The 19,333-nt window shown below is 34.3% G+C and overlaps 1 protein-coding gene across 2 annotated transcripts in view; it reads right to left on the reverse strand.

Moving 5' to 3' along the window:
* Nucleotides 1-254: 254 nt before the first annotated feature.
* MPP7 (MAGUK p55 scaffold protein 7) overlaps nucleotides 255-19,333 on the reverse strand; it is a 226,494-nt gene continuing 207,415 nt past the window's right edge. Inside the window, exons 13-18 of one of the 2 annotated variants that reach the window (XR_010023832.1) lie at nucleotides 17,259-17,339; nucleotides 8,052-8,145; nucleotides 6,904-7,012; nucleotides 4,880-5,023; nucleotides 2,279-3,071; nucleotides 255-904 (exon numbers count right to left, since the gene is read on the reverse strand). Coding sequence is in view for 1 of the 2 variants with exons in the window: in XM_063099009.1 (XP_062955079.1) it covers nucleotides 2,892-3,071; nucleotides 4,880-5,023; nucleotides 6,904-7,012; nucleotides 8,052-8,145; nucleotides 17,259-17,339 (608 nt within the window). In the remaining variant the exon portion in view is untranslated. Of the gene's footprint in view, nucleotides 3,072-4,879; nucleotides 5,024-6,903; nucleotides 7,013-8,051; nucleotides 8,146-17,258; nucleotides 17,340-19,333 lie in introns of both variants that reach the window. The other variant, XM_063099009.1, reaches the window with a different exon arrangement.

Raw genomic sequence — 19,333 nt, forward strand, 5'->3', positions numbered from 1 at the left:
TTGTTCTACCATGGGAAACAGTAGAATAGAACGGAATAAAAGTAGAATGGACTATCCAAGGCCCCAAACAATTTTCAAGTACACTTAAAATATGTTGACATTGTCTGAAGATACTTTATTAAGATCAAAGGTTTTCCATTACATTTATTTATAAATCCTTACTAGTCCAAAAGAAAATAAATAATAAAAATCTGTATCGTCAGGAAGATTTTAACATAGTTTTGTAAATCTGAGAAGTTTACATATTTGTCAATTTTAAATTATTACAATTTAGATACATTCAATCATATAATACCAAAAATGTCAGCCTTATAAAATACCAAGAACTTTCATACTGGTTAGTAAAATCATGCTAAAAAAATTATATTTCAAGTTCACCTTTTTATTTTTAACCAATTCTAATTTTTTAATCATGGGAGTATAGAACTTCCTTCTTGGTCTTGGATTTTAAATATATGGCCTTAAAAAAGCAAACATTCCTTTCCTCTCAAATAGTGGCTGACTCTCTGTCTCGGAAGCAGGCTGCTACAAGTGGGGAGCATAGGCTGTTCTTGCTGGAGAAGGGAGCTGGGGTCAGGACCATACAGGATCAAGGACCTTTTGCTACAGTTATCCTTGAACCCTTGTAGTGGGCCCTGCCTTACTAAATTTTCATCACATATCTCTCTAAGCATCAAGATGGCCATACAAACACCACTTATAAGACGATGAATACTACCTGATTTCTTGAATTGCCAAAATGCCCCTTTCTTTTCATTATTTTAAAAATAATGTTCTAGCTCTGGTCTAAAAAAGGAGAAAGCTCTGGACAGTTATATTTTTATTACCACCACCACCAAAAAGGACTATTTCTGCCACCTTATACTATATCTCTGTCTCCAAAGTGAAGAATTAAAGCAATTATCTGCAAATGAGAAAAAAAAAAAATCAGTATGAATATTTCAGAGTAAAGAATTTGGACTGCCTAAATTATTCAGATGATTGCCTAAGTCACTATACACTTCCCATCATTTTTTTTTGTATAAGGGGTCTTGATTTATAAGAAATTAAAGTCAAAATATTCTACCCAAACCATCTATTTAAAACTTGTACTTCTCTTAGACCAGCCACACACAACTTCAAAGTATGGCTTTACCATTGGATTTGGTAACACTCTCCTTGATTTTTTTTTTTTTTAACTAAATTGCTTGCCATTTAATTAATAAACTTAGAATTCACTGTTTGAATTATGTTGTTATATAACATTTAGTCTCATTATCTACCTATTTTGGTGTGAATGTATATCAAGGCCATTGGAGTTACATCTGCCTATTTCTAATGTGCAATTTGGCATGTCTGAAGGAAATCCAGCGAATAATGCTACTGAATGTGCAGGGCACATATAACCCACTTGTGGATGTATCTGGGTAAAGGTCAAATATTTACATGGAATGTTAACGTTGATTTATAAAACTATTATTTTAAATTATGACATCTTTACATACAATCAATTTATTTTATGAATAGCTCAATTTGATAGTTAAAAAAATATTCCTTTCAAATATTTCATAAATATATAAAATTTCACTACATTCTATCTTTCTTTAAACATGACATCTAAACTCCCTTTACAAATCAACAAAAAATAACATGTTTTTTTTTCTGTTTGAAAGTCACAGATGCAGTGATTTTCAATTGGCAGGGTCTTACTGCATGCAAGAATGGTAGGACATGTTCTCTTACAGAACTTATGGGCATTTCTAGTATTTGGAACTATATAATTCACTTGCTGAAGATCTGTAGTATCAATGAAAAATGAGAGATCCTACCTAAATATCTACAATGTAATAGTCTCTCTCAAACTTCAACAATGGCAATGTTAGAAGGGTATCTGGCCAGTGTTAAGAATCACTTTGATGACAAAGAAATAACATTACATGAAAAGTTTTCCAAAACACATCTTAGTGAAATTTAAATACGTGGTAATCAATTGCACATATCTGAAAAATGATCACATTTCTTTAACTATATCAGTAATATGTAAAGCATGTTTTACAATAGGAATCACATTCTTATAATTTATGGAGACAACCCAAAGCCAGCTAAGAAAACCTTTTTGGTGATTCCAGAAATGTCTTCTGAGAATTTATAAATAAAAATGTCCTTTGTAATCATTTCTTGCCCCAAGACATCACCATTCTTACTAAGACTAATGCCATAAGGAAAGGTTTTTAGTTACATGTATAATAATTTTTAAAAGTCTATTTTCCCTTATTAAAGATCTGTCATTGATACGTACTCAAGGACTTCTCAAGCTTTGATATGAAGGCCACTCAGTCAGGGTAAATTTTCAGTTACTCCTTTAAGAAAGATTTAAAAATGCACACACTGTGAACATATTGTGGATCCCTAAGAAAAAGTCTGCACTCTTTGAATAGTGAGAGGACTCTTTACTGTCAGCTCAGTTAAATCCGTGATGGTCCATCTGGAAATAGCAAAGCTGTCTTGTCTGTCTGGAGCTGCTCAAGGCCGCTAAGTTAATACCTTCAACTGCGAACATGCAAACTCGATGGCAGCCATCACGTCTGAGACCAACTGAAGTGCAGAACTCAGATACATATTAAGTCTCTAGCTGTGTCTCTTTAAAAAATTCAACCTCATCTTGCAGACAGAGCTATGTTAAAAACAACCAGAGGTTCAAAGTTTCCTTCACAATACAGTACTGTGCAAACTTTGATTTGGGGTCTGTGTTTGAAATAAAGTTGTAAAAAGATATGAACAAAACTGGCAATAAATTTAACCAAGACTGTACATCTATGACAGTGATCTACATTTAAAAACCCTACTACCAAAACGGTAACTGATTTAATCATGCACTCTATAAAAAAGATGAATATGGAACTTTCCCTTAGTTATGAATGTAACCAGCTCACTGGTATCCAATGGGTGTCTGTCTCCAATTTGTCAAAAGTTGTTTTTAGCTCACTGAATGCCTCGGTGAGATCATCATTTACTATAATTTTGTCAAACAGATGACCATATTGACTTTCCATTATCTGTGCAGATTTAATCATTTCTTGAAAGTCTTCTTCCTACAAAAGAAAGTATTTTAAAAAAATTGGTTAACCAGGCAAGTACATCACTTCACATTAATGTAAACATTCTACAACTGGTTTACCTAATGCTGTTCTACGTTGTCTTCACCTCGGCCGAAGTAAAACATTATCCTCTTTAACTACAAGTTTTCAGAAGTCATAATTTCTAATAGTATCTCTCTGATTCACTGTAACTGAACTGCTCTGACAAAAGTCAAAACTCCCTCACTCCTTAATGAATTTCTGGATAATTAGTCACTAACTCATTACAGGAATACGTTGGTGTTAAAATACCTATTGGGGGGAAAAAAAAGAAATATTAACTCATACTTTGGCTGCATTTTTATGCTTATTCATAGTAAGACATTTATAGTATAAACTACTTTTTCAGAGTGGGATACATTTGTAAAAGGATAGTTACTGGGTCCTTCCTATATTTCATTAGAAGTGTTTCAGGAGCCCTTTATGTCACATTTTGAAGCCAAGACGTATTTCAGGTGGCTGTATAATTCAAGACCGTATCATTATATACATAAATGTAAGTGAGCCAAATCATAAGAGTATGTTATCATTTATTATCCCCATTGAGAAACCTTTAATTTATATATGGTACAATAACTCTTTATATTGCAACATACTGAAATAATTTCAGAGTCCACATTTCAAGGTCATATAAGATTTCACAAAAGCTGAAAATTTAACTTCAGCGTTACTCAAAAGCCTCAGGTAACTAACAGCATATGACACTACCTATTCACCATGGATATGTACTGTCAGCGTTTTAGAAGAAAGATACTTATCAAACATTGAGAATCAAAACTACGACCCGCATTTTGTAACCACAATTTTAACAGTTTACAAATCAATACAGACTAAGGTTAAAGATGAGCTAATTATGTGGGGGGCGAGGGGGGAGCTCTTAACATTTAATTTCTTTGCTATTTTTGATCCAAAGGTAGATATATTAAGATTAAAAACAAAAGCAATGAAAGGCCTTGCCACAAGCCATTATAGCCATTAACATTCCACAGTCATCATTTCCAAAACACTCAGGAAATACAAATATTATTGTTGAATAACACTAACCTACTTGTTCTATATCCAAACAGTGCTTTTACTTTTATCATGCTAAATATGATTGTTGATACAAGGAGATAAGGCAAATTATTACATTTTTTTCATTTAGACTATTAATGAGTAATAGTAACTGACTTTGATATCTTTAGCTTTAAAAATAAAGCTAGTCTAAAAACTAATTGGTCTAACTTTTCTATAAATGTTTATATAAATGTCTGAAATGTATGCATAATAGCATATAAAATAGTTTTGAGCGATTTAATATGAAGCTCCATTCACAGAAGCACTAAAAGCAATCACAGTGTAATTGTTCAAAATGTATGTGCCTAAATACAATTTTGTCTTTTAGAGACTTTTGGATCACAATGTTATCTATCACAGTCTTCCTAAGTGGCTGAAACTGCATGTGTGCTTTTAGGTTTTGCTTATGCACGAGGGTACTTCAAAAAGTTCGTGGAAAGGGCCGGCCCCATGGCTCACTCGGGAGAGTGCGGCACTGGGAGCGCTGAGGCCGCAGGTTCGGATCCTATATAGGGATGGCCAGTGCACTCACTGGCTGAGCATGGTGCAGACAACACCGTGCCGAGGGTCGCAATCCCCTTACCGGCCAAAGAAAAAAAAAAAGGAAAAAAAAAAGTTCGTGGAAAAATGGGATTAAAAGATAACATGAATATTTCCATGAACTTCCCAAGACCCCTTGTACTATCACTAAGCATCAACATACTTACTGTAAAAGGCTTTGCGGCACCTTGGTCATCTCTGCTTGAAATAATCTTTGCATTTTTTCTTGTCTCTCTCAAACGCTCAATTGATGGAGGCTTTATAAATATCACATAGGGCTTAAATTCAAGTGTCCTTAAATGCTTCACTGTCTATAAGGAAGAAAAGACGTTTCTCATATTTCTTCATAACATCATAACTTACTGAATTTTCTTTTAAAATTATTTTCTATTTAAGGTCAGTAGGTCTTTTGATATATTATTATTCAATCAGTTGTTGACAATTAAATGTAACAAACACCCCTGAAAAGAAGCTGGAGAATGTAATTTATATTTTAAAATGTTTTGAAATATGTCATAATTAGTATTGAAAAGAAGTATCTAAAAATAACATAAAATTGGTTTTTAGATCAAATACCCCAAAGATACGATGAGTTAAATACACTTCTGTCCATGAAAGTTTTCCAATTATCCCATTTAAGCCTCTGCCTGATCTCAAGCATAAGTTCTCCTTCAATCGACCCTTCAGAGTGCCCTTAAAGGGCAGCACCCTGCTCTCCATAAAAATTGTCAATATTCCCTCATCAAATATTTTACTTACACTATGCTTCTGGGGACTCGTCTATAATCAAGGGTGACTGATGGAAGGGTGAAAGTTGAAGGCTATTCTTGATCTATATGTCAAGACCTCTCTAGAATATGAATATAAATCATCAACTCCACTGAAAGGTTAGACAGGCCACATGTGTGCATAAGAGAGAGGGTAGAGAGTGGTGGTGGTGGGGACAGAGGGGCTGGAGAGGCACTGTGAATGAAGGGCTGAAGCTACACAGTGGAGTCTGGGAGCGACTAGACCCAGTACATCTGCAGAGCGGTTCTGCATAAGCAGGACTATCCATCTGCTGCTGGTGCTTAAATTGGGAATGAGCTTCCCCACTGAAGCTTGGGACTCTTTTACTCCAGATTCATCTTCCTTAACAGGTACAAAGAGCTTCTGCAGGTCACTCTGGCATTTGGAGGTTGTGCACCCCAGGGTGCAGTCATCAGCTGAGGGAGAATCTGTGACCCCTGGGGGATGAGGAAAATGCTGCGGGTCGGGTATCGACCAGAGGATATATGACTTGACAAGAAGTTGAATGGCTCCATCCGCTGGTATTCTCAGTCCAGAATGTTGATAAGGGTTCCCAGGGTGACAGGCAAGGATCTACCTGACAGCTTCAATAGGGATCTCATTCAGCACAATTCCTGTGAAATACCCCATAGCTCTAGTGGGGGGTTTACACTTCTGGGATATACAGGAGTCCTTAGCCATGGGGGATACATTCCAAGATACCCAGTGGATACCTGAAGCACAGATAGTACCACACCCTATATATACAATGTTTTTCCTATACACACATACTGTATAGCACGGATACACTGGACAAAGGGATGATTCATGTACTAGGTGGGATGAGGTGAGATTTCATCACTCCACTCAGAACAGTCTGTAATTTACAAACTATAGAAATGATCCCTGAAAGTATAGTCTTGAACAGTCTGTAATTTAAAACTTATAAGTTATTTATTTCTGGATTTTTCCATTTAATATTTTTGCACCTGCACTGATCGCAGGTAACTAAAGCCATGGAAACTGAAACGGCAGATGAGGGGAGACTACTGTATACAGAAACTAAAATCAAAGAAAGAGGATCAAAAACCAAAATGCCCACTGTTAAAAATTATCCCCTCTTATAATAGTACATAATACATAAGAATACATTAGGCATGCAATAATGTAATGTATTTAAAAAAATATGAATTACACAGAAATATCTATGAGTCATTGTACTGGACAAAAAGTGAATGTAAACAGGAGTTACATTTTTTCAAAGACATCTCAAATTACATTTAAATGTGTTTGTCATCTTAGAAAAGCCACATATATGCCAAAAGCGAGTAGACATCAGATTTACATCATATTGAAACGCTCACATGAAGCATAGTGGATCACATGGGTCACAAGGGGATTGATTAGTTCACTCTTTACTTACGTGAGGCTGAACGTCCAACAAACAAACTTTGTTTTTAGCAAGGACAGACCGAACTGAGTCTATACTCGTGCCATAGTAGTTGTTTTTATATTCACCATATTCAATAAACCTGTAGAAAATTAGAGATGCATCAGAATCATTTGTGAATTAAAAAATAATTATAAGTGGCAAGCTATAATTCATAGGCAAAAGACAGTTTTGCTGAACATGTAATTTTTTTTTTTTTACTGTGTTCAATAAAATAAATAGGGCCAAGTACTTCAGAATGTCAATTTAAAAAAATCTTCTATTTTACATTTTCAAATCAGTAACACTTGCTTGTATTACACTTAAGCATAAAAGAATGTACTTTAGTCCAGTAGAGCTCTAATGTTTTCCATCACCCCTTTTTCAGAACTAATGCAGTGCAATAAAACAGTGAATAAGCCAAACAATAGAAACTACTGAAATTTCACTGCACACTACAGAATAACCAAGCTCGGCTTCAGAACTGGAAGAGCTGGGTGGTGGCTAATGGAGCCAGGGAAGCAGATTATGTGCTATAAAAACACCACCATCACGCCAAATGTGAAGAAAGCATTTCGATGTTTCAATAAAATCCCACAATCCTGCATTAAAACACAGATCACTTCTGATACACTAAAATATTCATGCTTAAGCAAATGGAAAACCTGGGGGGAAAACTCAGACCTAGCTAGAGGAGATGATACAAGCAAGACTGGTAACCTTATTTCATAAGAGAACGAGTTGCGTGAGTGTGGAGGAGACTGTGGAAGTAGGAACATATACACACAGTTGTTCATTAGTTTTTAAAATAAAATTCTATCCAAATTATATGTTAAATTTCAATTAGTGGGCTGGAAAGAGGTCACAATGAGACACTAAGACCCTTCTCTCATTCTGTAAAATAATTCCTACATGTTTAACTTAACAGAAATGGGCAGCTCTAGGTTATTAAAAATTTTTTTTGAGGTGAAGACTGACACGTATTAACTGAATTATCACCTTTTCATCCATTTCAAATATTATTATAATGATTAAAATACATTTCAAGTGGAGGGGAACCCTCTGTTGTCTACAACTGGATATACACAGGCACATTCTTGAAAACAATAGCCCCACAAAAATTCTTAAAAATTTCCACATACTTGTTATTTTGTACATCTGTTTCAAACAAATGCTTGGAAATAAAAATATATTCAACACCATCACTCTCCTGGCTTCTTCTTGCTCTGGTAGTGTCTGTGATTTAATGAAAAAGAGTTTAGGAAAGCCCACATCAGCCACATTAAGGAAAATACTAAAAAAGAAATCATCAAGTGTATTTAAATAAAGCAGTTTTCTTAAACAAAATTTTAACACTTACAAAAAAGCAAATTAGCAAATAAAGTGTTATAAATTCAGATTTTCCACTGATATTAAAATTATACTAATTTTTGAAAATGGATTAAAAATTAAATTGTATTGTATCTGTGCTGTTATTCATTATTTTGAAGTTTCTCTAATAGGTTAATTAAATAAAAGTTATAATTAAACTCCTTTCTTTTGCAATGATATGCTCACTATCTTTATTTATTGATCTTTATTCATTGAAGCAAGTCTATTGTCCACTAGCTTGTAAGGCAAACTCTGAAATTATTTTACTGTCTTCATCACATGGTACATGGTGGGTTATACTGGCTGACTGAAGTCAAATACTTCCCTGTGCTGTTCATTCCTCCTTTGAAAGGTTATAAACAGCCCCTTCTTAGAATACTATTGAACTTTCCAACTTTCAGCAACTTTGCCTAATTATTTGTTAATGAATTATAATGGAACAGAAATACTGCATTAATTAAAAACAAGAACAACAAAACCCAAAGAGTTCCAGTACTGATATGGCAAATGTAAACCCATTACAGCCCATCCTTCTTACTGATTACAACTAAAGTCTCTGGACCCCTAACAATTGCTTGAGCACTTTGAAAATAAATGAAACAGGTAGATTGTGGAGGGGAGTCCAACTGCATGGGGAAGAGTTTGACTTTATTTTCCTCTTGGCTTTGTCCCAAGGGGGGGAATCATTCACAGAGCAGCATGATGGAGTATGTGCCTAAACTCCAGTATAAGCCCTGACTTTGTGGTGAAAAGAACCAGGGGGGTGGGGGAAGACTCTGCATCAAAGAGTGTGGAGAAAATCCAGGAGGGGAGAAAGCCAAAGAAGGAAATACTTTAATTTTGTATATGAACCAAACTTAGTCTAAGAATAACCCCTGAGCTATGTTACAAGCAGCTCAGTCTCATATAAGCATCTCAAAGGTTTTAAGGAGTGAACAGAATCATGAATCACTTAATGATGGAGATCCGTTCCCGTCGTTAGGCAACTCTGTCATTGTGCAGACATCACAAACCTGCATGGTATGGCCTCTACACACTTAGGCTATACGGTATGGCAATTGTTCCTATGTAATGCATTGTGCTACAATGTAGGCGATAGGGATTCTGCAGTTCTTTTATAATCTTATGGGACCACCACTGTGTACACAATCTGTTGTTGACTGAAACGTCATTAGGTGGTGTACGACTGTTCACAAGTCTCAACTTACCCCCTGAGTAACAGAAGCACAGAATATACCCAAACCAATGTAGAAAAGGCGTAGAGGACTGGGCTAAGATTTGAACCTTGCATACAAGTTTCAGACTAATCTTTGAACCAGGTTAGAGCCAAATCAACGTAGCAAAGGTAAATAAGATAGAACTCAGGGTCTAAACATAAACTGGTTGATTACCTGCTAAAATATCAACATTCTGCAGAAGATTATCGCAGGACCTAGACTTAATAAAACATTCCATTCACAACATTCAGAATGCAACCCCAAATTATTCAACGTAAAAGGGCCAAGGAAATATGACCAATTCTCAACGGGAAAGATAACAGATGGAAACCCTAAATGACCCAGGATTTAGAACTATCAGAAGACTATGAAGCAACTTTTATAACTACGCTTGATGAGGTAAAGAAGAATACACCTGAATTTAATATAAAAATGAATTCTTAGCAAAGAAACAGAAACCATAAAAAAGAACCAAAAGGAAATTTTAGAACTGAAAAAATACAATGTCTAACAGAAACAAATCACTAGGTGGACTCAGTAGCAGAATAGAGGTAACAGAGAAAAGAGCCAATGAATCTGAAGATAGATCAATAGAAATCATATAATCTGAACAAGAAATAGAAAACAGATTGAAAAAATATAAATCAAACTCCAAATACCTGTATAAAAATATTAAAATGTCTAAATACGTGTAATTGGAGTGCTAGAAAAAGAGGAACAAGAGATTGGGGCAGAAAAAAAAATATTTGAAGAAATAATGGCCCCAAACTTCTAAAATTTGGTGAAAGACATAAACTTAGATTTAAGAAGCTCAGCAAATCCCAAATAGGATAAATTCAGAAAGAAAGTCATACCTACACACATTACAATCAAACTAGTAAAAGCCAAAGGTAAATAAAAAATCTGGAAAGAAGACAGAAAAGAAGAAAAAAAAAACCCAAAACACCCCTCCCCCACAGAATACATAAGGGAATAATGATTTAAATTACCACAGATTTCTTATAAATCATAAAAACAAGACAAGAAGTCAATGAAAAAATATCTTTGAAGTACTGAAATAAAAGACCTATCAATCAAAATATATTTTAGGAATAAAGGCAAAATAAAAACCTTCTCATATAAAGAGAAACTAATAGAATTCATCAGCAGATTGTTCTAAAAGAAATATTCAAAAAAATTTTTTAGGCTGAAGAGAAATGATAAGAAGGATATTTGTATCTTTAGGAATGAAGAAAGAGCAAATAATTAAGTAAATATAAAAGTCTACTTTTTTCCTCATAAGTTCATTAAACTATATGTGACTATTTTAAAATAAAAGTTACAATATTGTCTGATGGAGTTTTCAATGTATGCAAATATAATAATTTTGAAAACTACAACAAAAAGATTATGGTAGGGGTAAAGGAACTTATATGGTTGTAAGGTTTCTATGTTTTATGTAAAATAACACAAAGTTAACTCCAGATAGATTGTGAATGGTTAGATATGCATATTGTAATCCCGAGAGCAACTACTAAAAAATTAATGCAAAGAGATATTACCAGACAGCCAATAGACAGATTAAAATAGAATACTAAAAAACATTCAAATAATCCAAGAGAAGGCAGAAAATGAAGACAAAGAAAGTGAAATACAGAAGGGACAAACAGAAACAAATGATAAAATAGCAGCTTAAATCCAATCATTTCCATAATTCAATTAATGCTAATGGTCTGTATATACCAATTAAAAGGCAGAGATTTACAGAATGGGTAAAAGAGCAAGACCCTAGTGCATGCTTGCCTGCAAGTCTATAAGAAAGACATGTTACATACAAAGACACAGTTAAGTAAATAGATGGCAACAGACATGCCATGTAAACAATAATAAGACTGAAGTGGCTACTGTAGTATCAGATATAGAATACTTCAAAGGAAATAGTATTGCTAGAGATGAAGAGAAACATTTCATAATGATAAAAGAGAAATTCATAACAATTATAAATTTGTATACACATAATAACAAAGCTTAAAAATACACAAAGCAAAAACTGGCTAAGTTAAGGGAGAAATGAACAATTTCACAATGAGGATAGGAGATTTTAATGCCTCTTTCTCAACAATTGATAGAACTAGGCAAAATATCAGGGTCTAATTACCATCTATATAATGCTACATCCAATAATTTCAAGTGTACATGATGCATTTGCCAAGGTAGAGCATTTGCTGGAACATAAAGTCTTAAAAAAGTTAAATGAACCAAAATCGTAAAGAGTACATTCTCTAACCACAAAATAATTAAATTAAAAACCAGTAAGAAGATTTCTAGAAAAACCTCAAATACCTGCAGATTAAATAACACACTTCTAAATAATTGATGGTTCAAAGATGAAATAACAAACGAAATCAGAAAATACTGTGAAGTAAATGACAAATGACAAAAAAATACAAACTACCAAAAACATGAGATAATGTAGAAATCAGAGGGAAGCTTATAGTTTCCCTATAAACATAGCTGTAAATACTTGTATTAGAAAGGAAGATATTAAATCAATGACCAAAGGATCCATCTTAAGTAGCAAGGAAAAGAAGACTAAAGAATACCTAAAGCAAGGAGAAGGTGAAAACATAAAAGAACAGAAATTAACAAAATGGGCAGGGGGGACAAACAATTAGGAAAAAAAACCAAAAATTACAAACCTAGTTAAAGTGGGCAAGAAAAAAAGAGAACAAAAATCACCAAAATAAAGAATGAAAAATGGTTTATTACCACAAATCCTATGGACATTAAAAAGGATAATAATATTGTGTACTACTTTATGCCAACATATTTGACAATTTAGAAATTTAGGTAAAATTGACAAATATCTTGAAAAATACAATTCATCAAAACTGAATCAAGAGGAAACAAAAAATCTGAATAACCTTGTATCTATTTAATAAGTTGAATTCACACTTTAAAACCTTCCCCCAAAAGAACACTCCAGGCCTAGACGGCTTTGCTGATGAAGTCCATCAACCATTCAAGGATGAAATAACACTAATCTTATGCAATCTTTGTCTGGAAATAGGAAGAAGGATCACTGCTTGACTCATTTTAGATTAGTGTAACCCTAATAGCAAAACCTGACAAAGACATTAGAAAAGAAGAAAATTACAGATGAATATTTATTGTAAATTTAGATGCAAAAGACCTTAACAAAAATGTTAGCAAGTTAAATTCAACGATGTATTGAAAAAAGATACTATATCATGACCAAATGGAGCTGATCTCAGGAATGAAAGGTTGGCTTAACATTTGAAAATCACTGGAATTCATCATTATTAACAGAATAATGGAAGAAACACATAATCATTTCAAGGTATGCAGAAAAAGTATTTGAAAAAAAATCAACACCCATTCATGATAGAGCAAACTAGGAATAGGGAACGTCCTCAGACTGATGAAGTTCATCAATGAACCAATATCATACTTAATGGTCAAAGATGGAATTGTTTTTTCCTGAGATCAGGAACAAGGCAACTGTGCTAGGTAATAACACAAAAAAATAATGTGAAATGGATCAAGACCTAAATATGAAACCTAACACCATAAAACTTCTAGAAGACAGGAGAATGTCTTTGCAGCCTTAAGATAGCAAAGGAGTTTTAGATAGAACCCCAAAAGCATAAAACATGAAAGAAAAAAATGGAAAATTAGATTTCATCAAAATTAAAACCTTTTGCTTTTTAAAAGAAATCTTTAAGAAAATGAAAAGGCAAGCCACAGACGGAAGGAAATATTTGCAACACATTTATCAGATAAAGGGCAGGTTTTCAGAGCATGCTATGAACTCTCAAAACTCAATAATGAGACAAACAAACCACTTTTAGAAAAAAGATTTGATCAGACACTTCAGCAAAGAAGATACGTAAATGGCTGAATCCATAAAATGACGCTCAACATCCTTAGTCATCAGTTAAATGCTAACTGATGTATGAGATCCCGCTTTACACATACGATATTCACAAAAACTGAAATGACTAGCTACACCAAGTATCGGCAAGGATGTGGAGCCCTGGATCTCACATACACCACTAGAGGGTTGTAAAGTGGTATAACCATTTTGCAAGACAGTCTGACAGTTTCTGAAAAAATTTAAAAATGACCTTGCCATTCTACTACTTCTTTGCCCAAGAGAAACAAAAACGTATGTCCATCACGAGACTTGTACACAGACCTCATAATAGCTCTATTTGCAATAGCTAAAATGGGGTTGGGGGAGAAACCCCTAAATATCCAGCGAGAGGTGAAAAGATAGACAAATTGTGGTATTTCCATACAGTGGAATGCTATTTAGCAATGAAAAAGGATAAATTATCGATCTAGGTGACAACGTGGGTGAATCTCAAAATCACTATGCTGAGTGGAAAAAGCAGTCAAATAAAAAATAGGGTATGTACCATATAATTCTATTTATATAAAATACTAGAGGCATCCAACTAATCTACAGTGACGGAATGCAGATCAGAGGTTGCCTGGGGACAAGTGTGGAGGGCTGGATTACAAAGGGCACAAGGAAATTTTTTGAGAAGATGGAAATGTTCATGACGTAGACTGTGGTGATGGTTTCACATGTGCATACCTATATTAAAACTGATCTAAGCGTACATTTTAAAAATGTGCAGTTCATTTATTTCAATTATACTCAATACTGTTATGAAAATAAGAATGTGGAAAGTGGGAAAAAATAACATAATACAAAAAGTAATGAATTTATAAAACCCAACTAATATAACTTATACCCCAAATTTTAATCTTTTTTATTTAGTTAGCAAGCATATTTTAACACAATGTTCAGATGTCCTGAAACAGTTTTTCATACTTATTCTGCTGGTGGAGCATCAAGAGATAGTGTTATTCTTTATAAAATGTCACACCCTTTACAGAAACAGCATGAACTACTGATACATTTTATTCTGTCATAAAAACTAAAAATACATTTCATAGCAGAAAAGTGCTCTATTGAGTGTATATAACAAAATACATATCCAAGAATATGAAAGATATTAAAACCAGTATGATGCCCTGCTTTGGAGTTTAGGGTTAATCTTCATTTATTACTTAGTTTTGTTGCTGTTTTCTGGTGTTCCTAGCAAATAGTAGGCTTAAAAGTATTGTTGAAAATCAAAATTGAGAATTTTTGTGCATTAATTTGTTTTTCATGAACTGAGAAGAGATTATCTGTATTTACTTATAACACTTTGATTGAACATCTACACATACAGTTTAATGATCACTGTCCTGATGCAGGGAGTCCCCTGGAGGGCTAAAAATATTTTGAGAACCACATCAAGCAGTAATTGAACAAGATATTTATGACGCTGCCAAACACATTTAAAAGGTAACAAGTCTACAATCAAATTATCTGCCTATCATAATCAATCTGAATTATCCAGGTCTGAGTTATTTTACTAATAAAGAATTTCAGTGTCTGATGGTAATGAGGTACCACAGGGACCCCATGAACTCATTAACAATGAGTAATCCTGGATAAAAGGATCCGAAAATTCTTATCAGACAGGGATTCAAAGAGAAAGATGGGCATATTAGCCACAATGCAGGCCACTACCTCACCGCAGCTCACTGAGTACCTACTGCATTTATGGGTTAAGACAAACATCAGACAAATATGAAACAAACTCCACCGTCTTCCCCTGTCCCCAACAAAATCATAGAATAACTGTTAGGGTGGACTAAGGGGTACAAAAGTATGCTGTCTACTCTATGTGAATCACCGTGCAGGATATGCATGTATCAAAACAACACACTCTACCCCACAAACATGTACAAGTAAATGTTAAGATTTTTAAAAAATTTTTAAAAGAATACTGATGGCATAAAGTAATAATTTTTCTCCAATATTCAAGACTTTGCCCAAAAAGTATTTTACAAAGCAAAACAATCTGAAATTCCAAAATGGCTCTTAAAATACATTCTTCTTTAATCAATTAAATCACCCTGAATTGATGCTATACTGCTGTATTTTCCAAACATGTCTGATATTATGAATCACCTGGAATGCTTGCTAAACATACAGATTCTTGCACATGACTTTTGATCAGCACCCCAAGAGACTCTTAATCTGGGGACTGGAAGTCTGGAAAGCACTGCTCTAATACAGGGATATTTTGACATTAACACTTGTTTAAAAGAGAATCAGAGTAGAAAATAAATACTTCGGGAATTTCTTCGGAGAGTCGCAGCCCCAGAATCTTTCTGGATATTGTCAACTCCTCTAACAACTTCAGAGGCAAATATTATATATTAATAGTTGGATAAATCAAGGCCAAAGTGCCTTACCTTGCCCTAGTCCTTCAGTAATACCAAAACTATCACAGAGGGTTATATTTGATAGATGGCCTCATTGATATTTACCACCTTCAACATAAATCAGTTTTTATTACTAACTGGGCCACAACAATGAAAGTCTGTAGTCTGAAAAGGCTGTTAGTGTTATGTAGGAGGAAGGCCATGAGAAGTGGTGTCATAAACCTGGTTTCAAATCCAGGTGCAACTATCCTCTGTGGAACTCTAAGTCAAAGTAGCCTTTTTACCTGTTTCCATCTTGTACTGTTATTGGGAGGGCTACATAATTTAAAACAAACAAGGGAGATGAATACACAGCAGGAAATTCATAAATTTGTTTTTTCCTTTGTAATTTGTTTTTGTATCTTCTAAGTTTCTTCTGTAATTGCTCACCTGCAAGCTTAATGACTGTTTTGTAAAATTTTCTAGTTGCCTGTATATTGCAATTCAGCTTTTGTAAGAGAAGTAAATAATTAAAGGAGAAAAAAAAAAAGAAATTGTCTAATTCCACATTTTCCTTTACTTTCATCTCTGCTGGTGGAAACCAGCAGTCTTATAACTTATGTCTGAAAATGATTACAAACAATAATTTGGAAAAATGTAGTAACAAGAAGTAACTCAAGGTAATAGAAAACCATTAATTTTAAAATAAAGTTGAACTCTTCCAAAACTAGAGAACATTGCTAAGGGCAATATACAAACGATTTTTTTTTTTTTTTAACTGTACTAAAACCACTTGAAAAGCCAACATTTCAATTTAGCCTTTTAGACAGCTTTCTAACATCAACATATTAAGTAGTCAAATGGCATTTATTCTGGAGATCAAAATGTTAAAAGCATCAGATTTCATTTGTAAGAATGCCTATGAAAACCACTTTTATAAAAATAGATCTAGTTCTGTGTGCTGAACAGAAGCCTACCATATTAGAAAGATATGGCCATGAAATATGCCCATTTAACACTATCTGCCAATTACTACATATAAAAAGTAATTAAGAAAGGTTCATATTATGAGCAGTCTCCTTCCGCTCTCTGTGGTTTGGGCCTTCTCATCTTGAAGCTGGTGAAAAACTCTGGAAAACATTAGCACTTAATTTAGGAAATAGAATATTTAGACTTTTATTTAGAAGAAAATCTGTAAATAATAATTTGATGTCTCATATATAGATATTAAAATTCACCATAAAAAATCCAAGAGAAGGGAAGTGGTGATCAACAAATATTCTGCCAATAACCTGTGTAATGCAGGCCAAATCCCCAACCTCTTATGCCTCGGTTTCCTCCTCTGTAAGATGTGAATTATGTGGCTACATACTTCATAGGGTTGTTGGGAGGTTGAGATGGGTGAATAGTGTTTGCACCATACATGCTCTGAAAATATTTATCAGTCATTATTAGTGTAGTTGGAGTCACACTGAGTAGTACAGAACTCACGGGGCACTGTCACACCGTAGTGCTGTGTGTCACTGATCAGCAGCTTTCGTTTCAGTTCATTCAGCCCTACTCCTACAGGACCTGAAAAACAGTATAACAGAAATTCATTACCAAACAAAGCATCCTGTCAACATTTCTATAACTGGCATAAATGCATAAGACAGACTAAGAATGTGGATGCAAACTTGCATCCCAAGTAAAGAAGTTATCCCTGGTTAAGCTGGACAGAAGAAAAAGCGAAGATTTATTTTGTTGCTTTTTTACGTTTTAAATTTAAATCCTCACCTTTTTGTCAAAAATGTTAGAAATATTTTAATATTCAAATATTTTATTTATTAGAATATTTATAAACATTCTAATATTTTAATTAGAAATACGTTTTAAATGAAACATACTCAAGAGTATCTGAGCACATTACTAAGTAATGGTACCCACGAGAGCCTGAAAAAATATGTGCATCTAAAAAAATTGGATTGCACACTCCAGATACTGATAATTTCAATTTTAAATGTTTTAAATCTTAAGAAAAAATATCCTTGATTTTATTTTGGATGAAAATTTAATTACACAATTTAAATTTATAAAACCATTGACTGCATTTATATTTGTGAAGACCCTCTTCTATACTACATATTGTCAGTCGGTCCCTGAGTATTTGAAAACTTGCACAGTGTTTCAGTTAAAAAAAAGATTTAAATATTAAAAAAAAACAAACAACTATGAGAGGAAAAGAATGACCAAACTAACTCATAGACATGTATATGTATGTATGTATGTATGTATACAGCAGAACAAAGGGAGAACTTCATTTTTTTTTTTTTTACCGGTAAGGGGATCGCAACCCTCAGCATGGTGTGGTCTGCACCACATGCAGCCAGTGAGCACACTGGCCATCCCTATATAGGATCTGAACCCACAGCCTCGGAGCTACCAGCGCTGCACTCTCCCAAGTGAGCCACCGGGCCGGCCCGAACTTCATTTTTATTATAGAGTTCTCTTTTACCACCATAGAAAGTTGTACTGGATTATATTGAAGTCTTATACTAAAAAATTTATTTTACATATCCTTTTACATAAAATGGCATTTTCGTCAAGTAAAAAAAAAAAAAAAAAAAAAAAAACTTGCATAGACCTCACACATTTTTTATTTTTTATTTTTTTGTCCTTTTTGTGACCAGTAAGGGGATCGCAACCCTTGGCTTGGTGTCGCCTGCACCGCGCTCAGCCAGTGAGTGCACTGGCCATCCCTATATAGGATCCGAACCCGCGGTGGGAGCACCGCTGCGCTCCCAAGTGCTGCACTCTCCCGAGTGTGCCATGGGGCCGGCCCGACCTCACACATTTAAATCAACCAATGCACACATACTGTACACCTACAGTGGGCAATACATATAGTGAACATGCTATGGACAATAAAAGAGGATAGAAGGACTCTGCTTTCAAAGAAAGTAACCGGTTGATTAAGAGATTGGAGCTAAAAACAAAAAACCAAAAAGCGGTTTCAAATATAAGTCCATAATCAAAAGGCAGAGGGCACAGCCCCAAATGGCCAGCATTCCCTTTCCATCTAAAAGATAAGGGACACAAAGAATTATGATTTGTAATGATGAACATGCTAACAGCATTGATTTGATCATCACATACTATACACAAATACTGATAGTCAACTGTGTACCCCATAAATATTTATAATCAATTATGTTTCAATTCAAAAAATAAATTAAAAAAATAAAATAAATTTCCTGAGACTGAGGGGGAAAAAAAAAGCTTCTTACAATTCTGCCATCTGGTCTATTTAATGACAGTGCAGAGGGCAGAACACAAGCTTGAGGGCCAGAATACCCTGAGTTAGGTTCCATCTTCATTAACTCCCGTTTGGTGATACTAGACAAGTTAAAGTCATCGAGCCTGATTAGATTTCGGTCTAATTCTAAAGTGGTAATGCTCTCTTTCTTGGGAGGAATAAATGAGAATGCAGCATGTGCCTAGCACAGAATCCAGGTACTTGACTGTTCATTCCCTTGCCTACCACTTCTTCCAACCCGGGTGGGTCACAGGAAGGTCTGAAAAGAATG

The sequence above is a fragment of the Cynocephalus volans genome, chromosome 6 (genome assembly GCF_027409185.1).
Source record: "Cynocephalus volans isolate mCynVol1 chromosome 6, mCynVol1.pri, whole genome shotgun sequence".
In the NCBI taxonomy this organism is placed as follows: domain Eukaryota; kingdom Metazoa; phylum Chordata; class Mammalia; order Dermoptera; family Cynocephalidae; genus Cynocephalus; species Cynocephalus volans.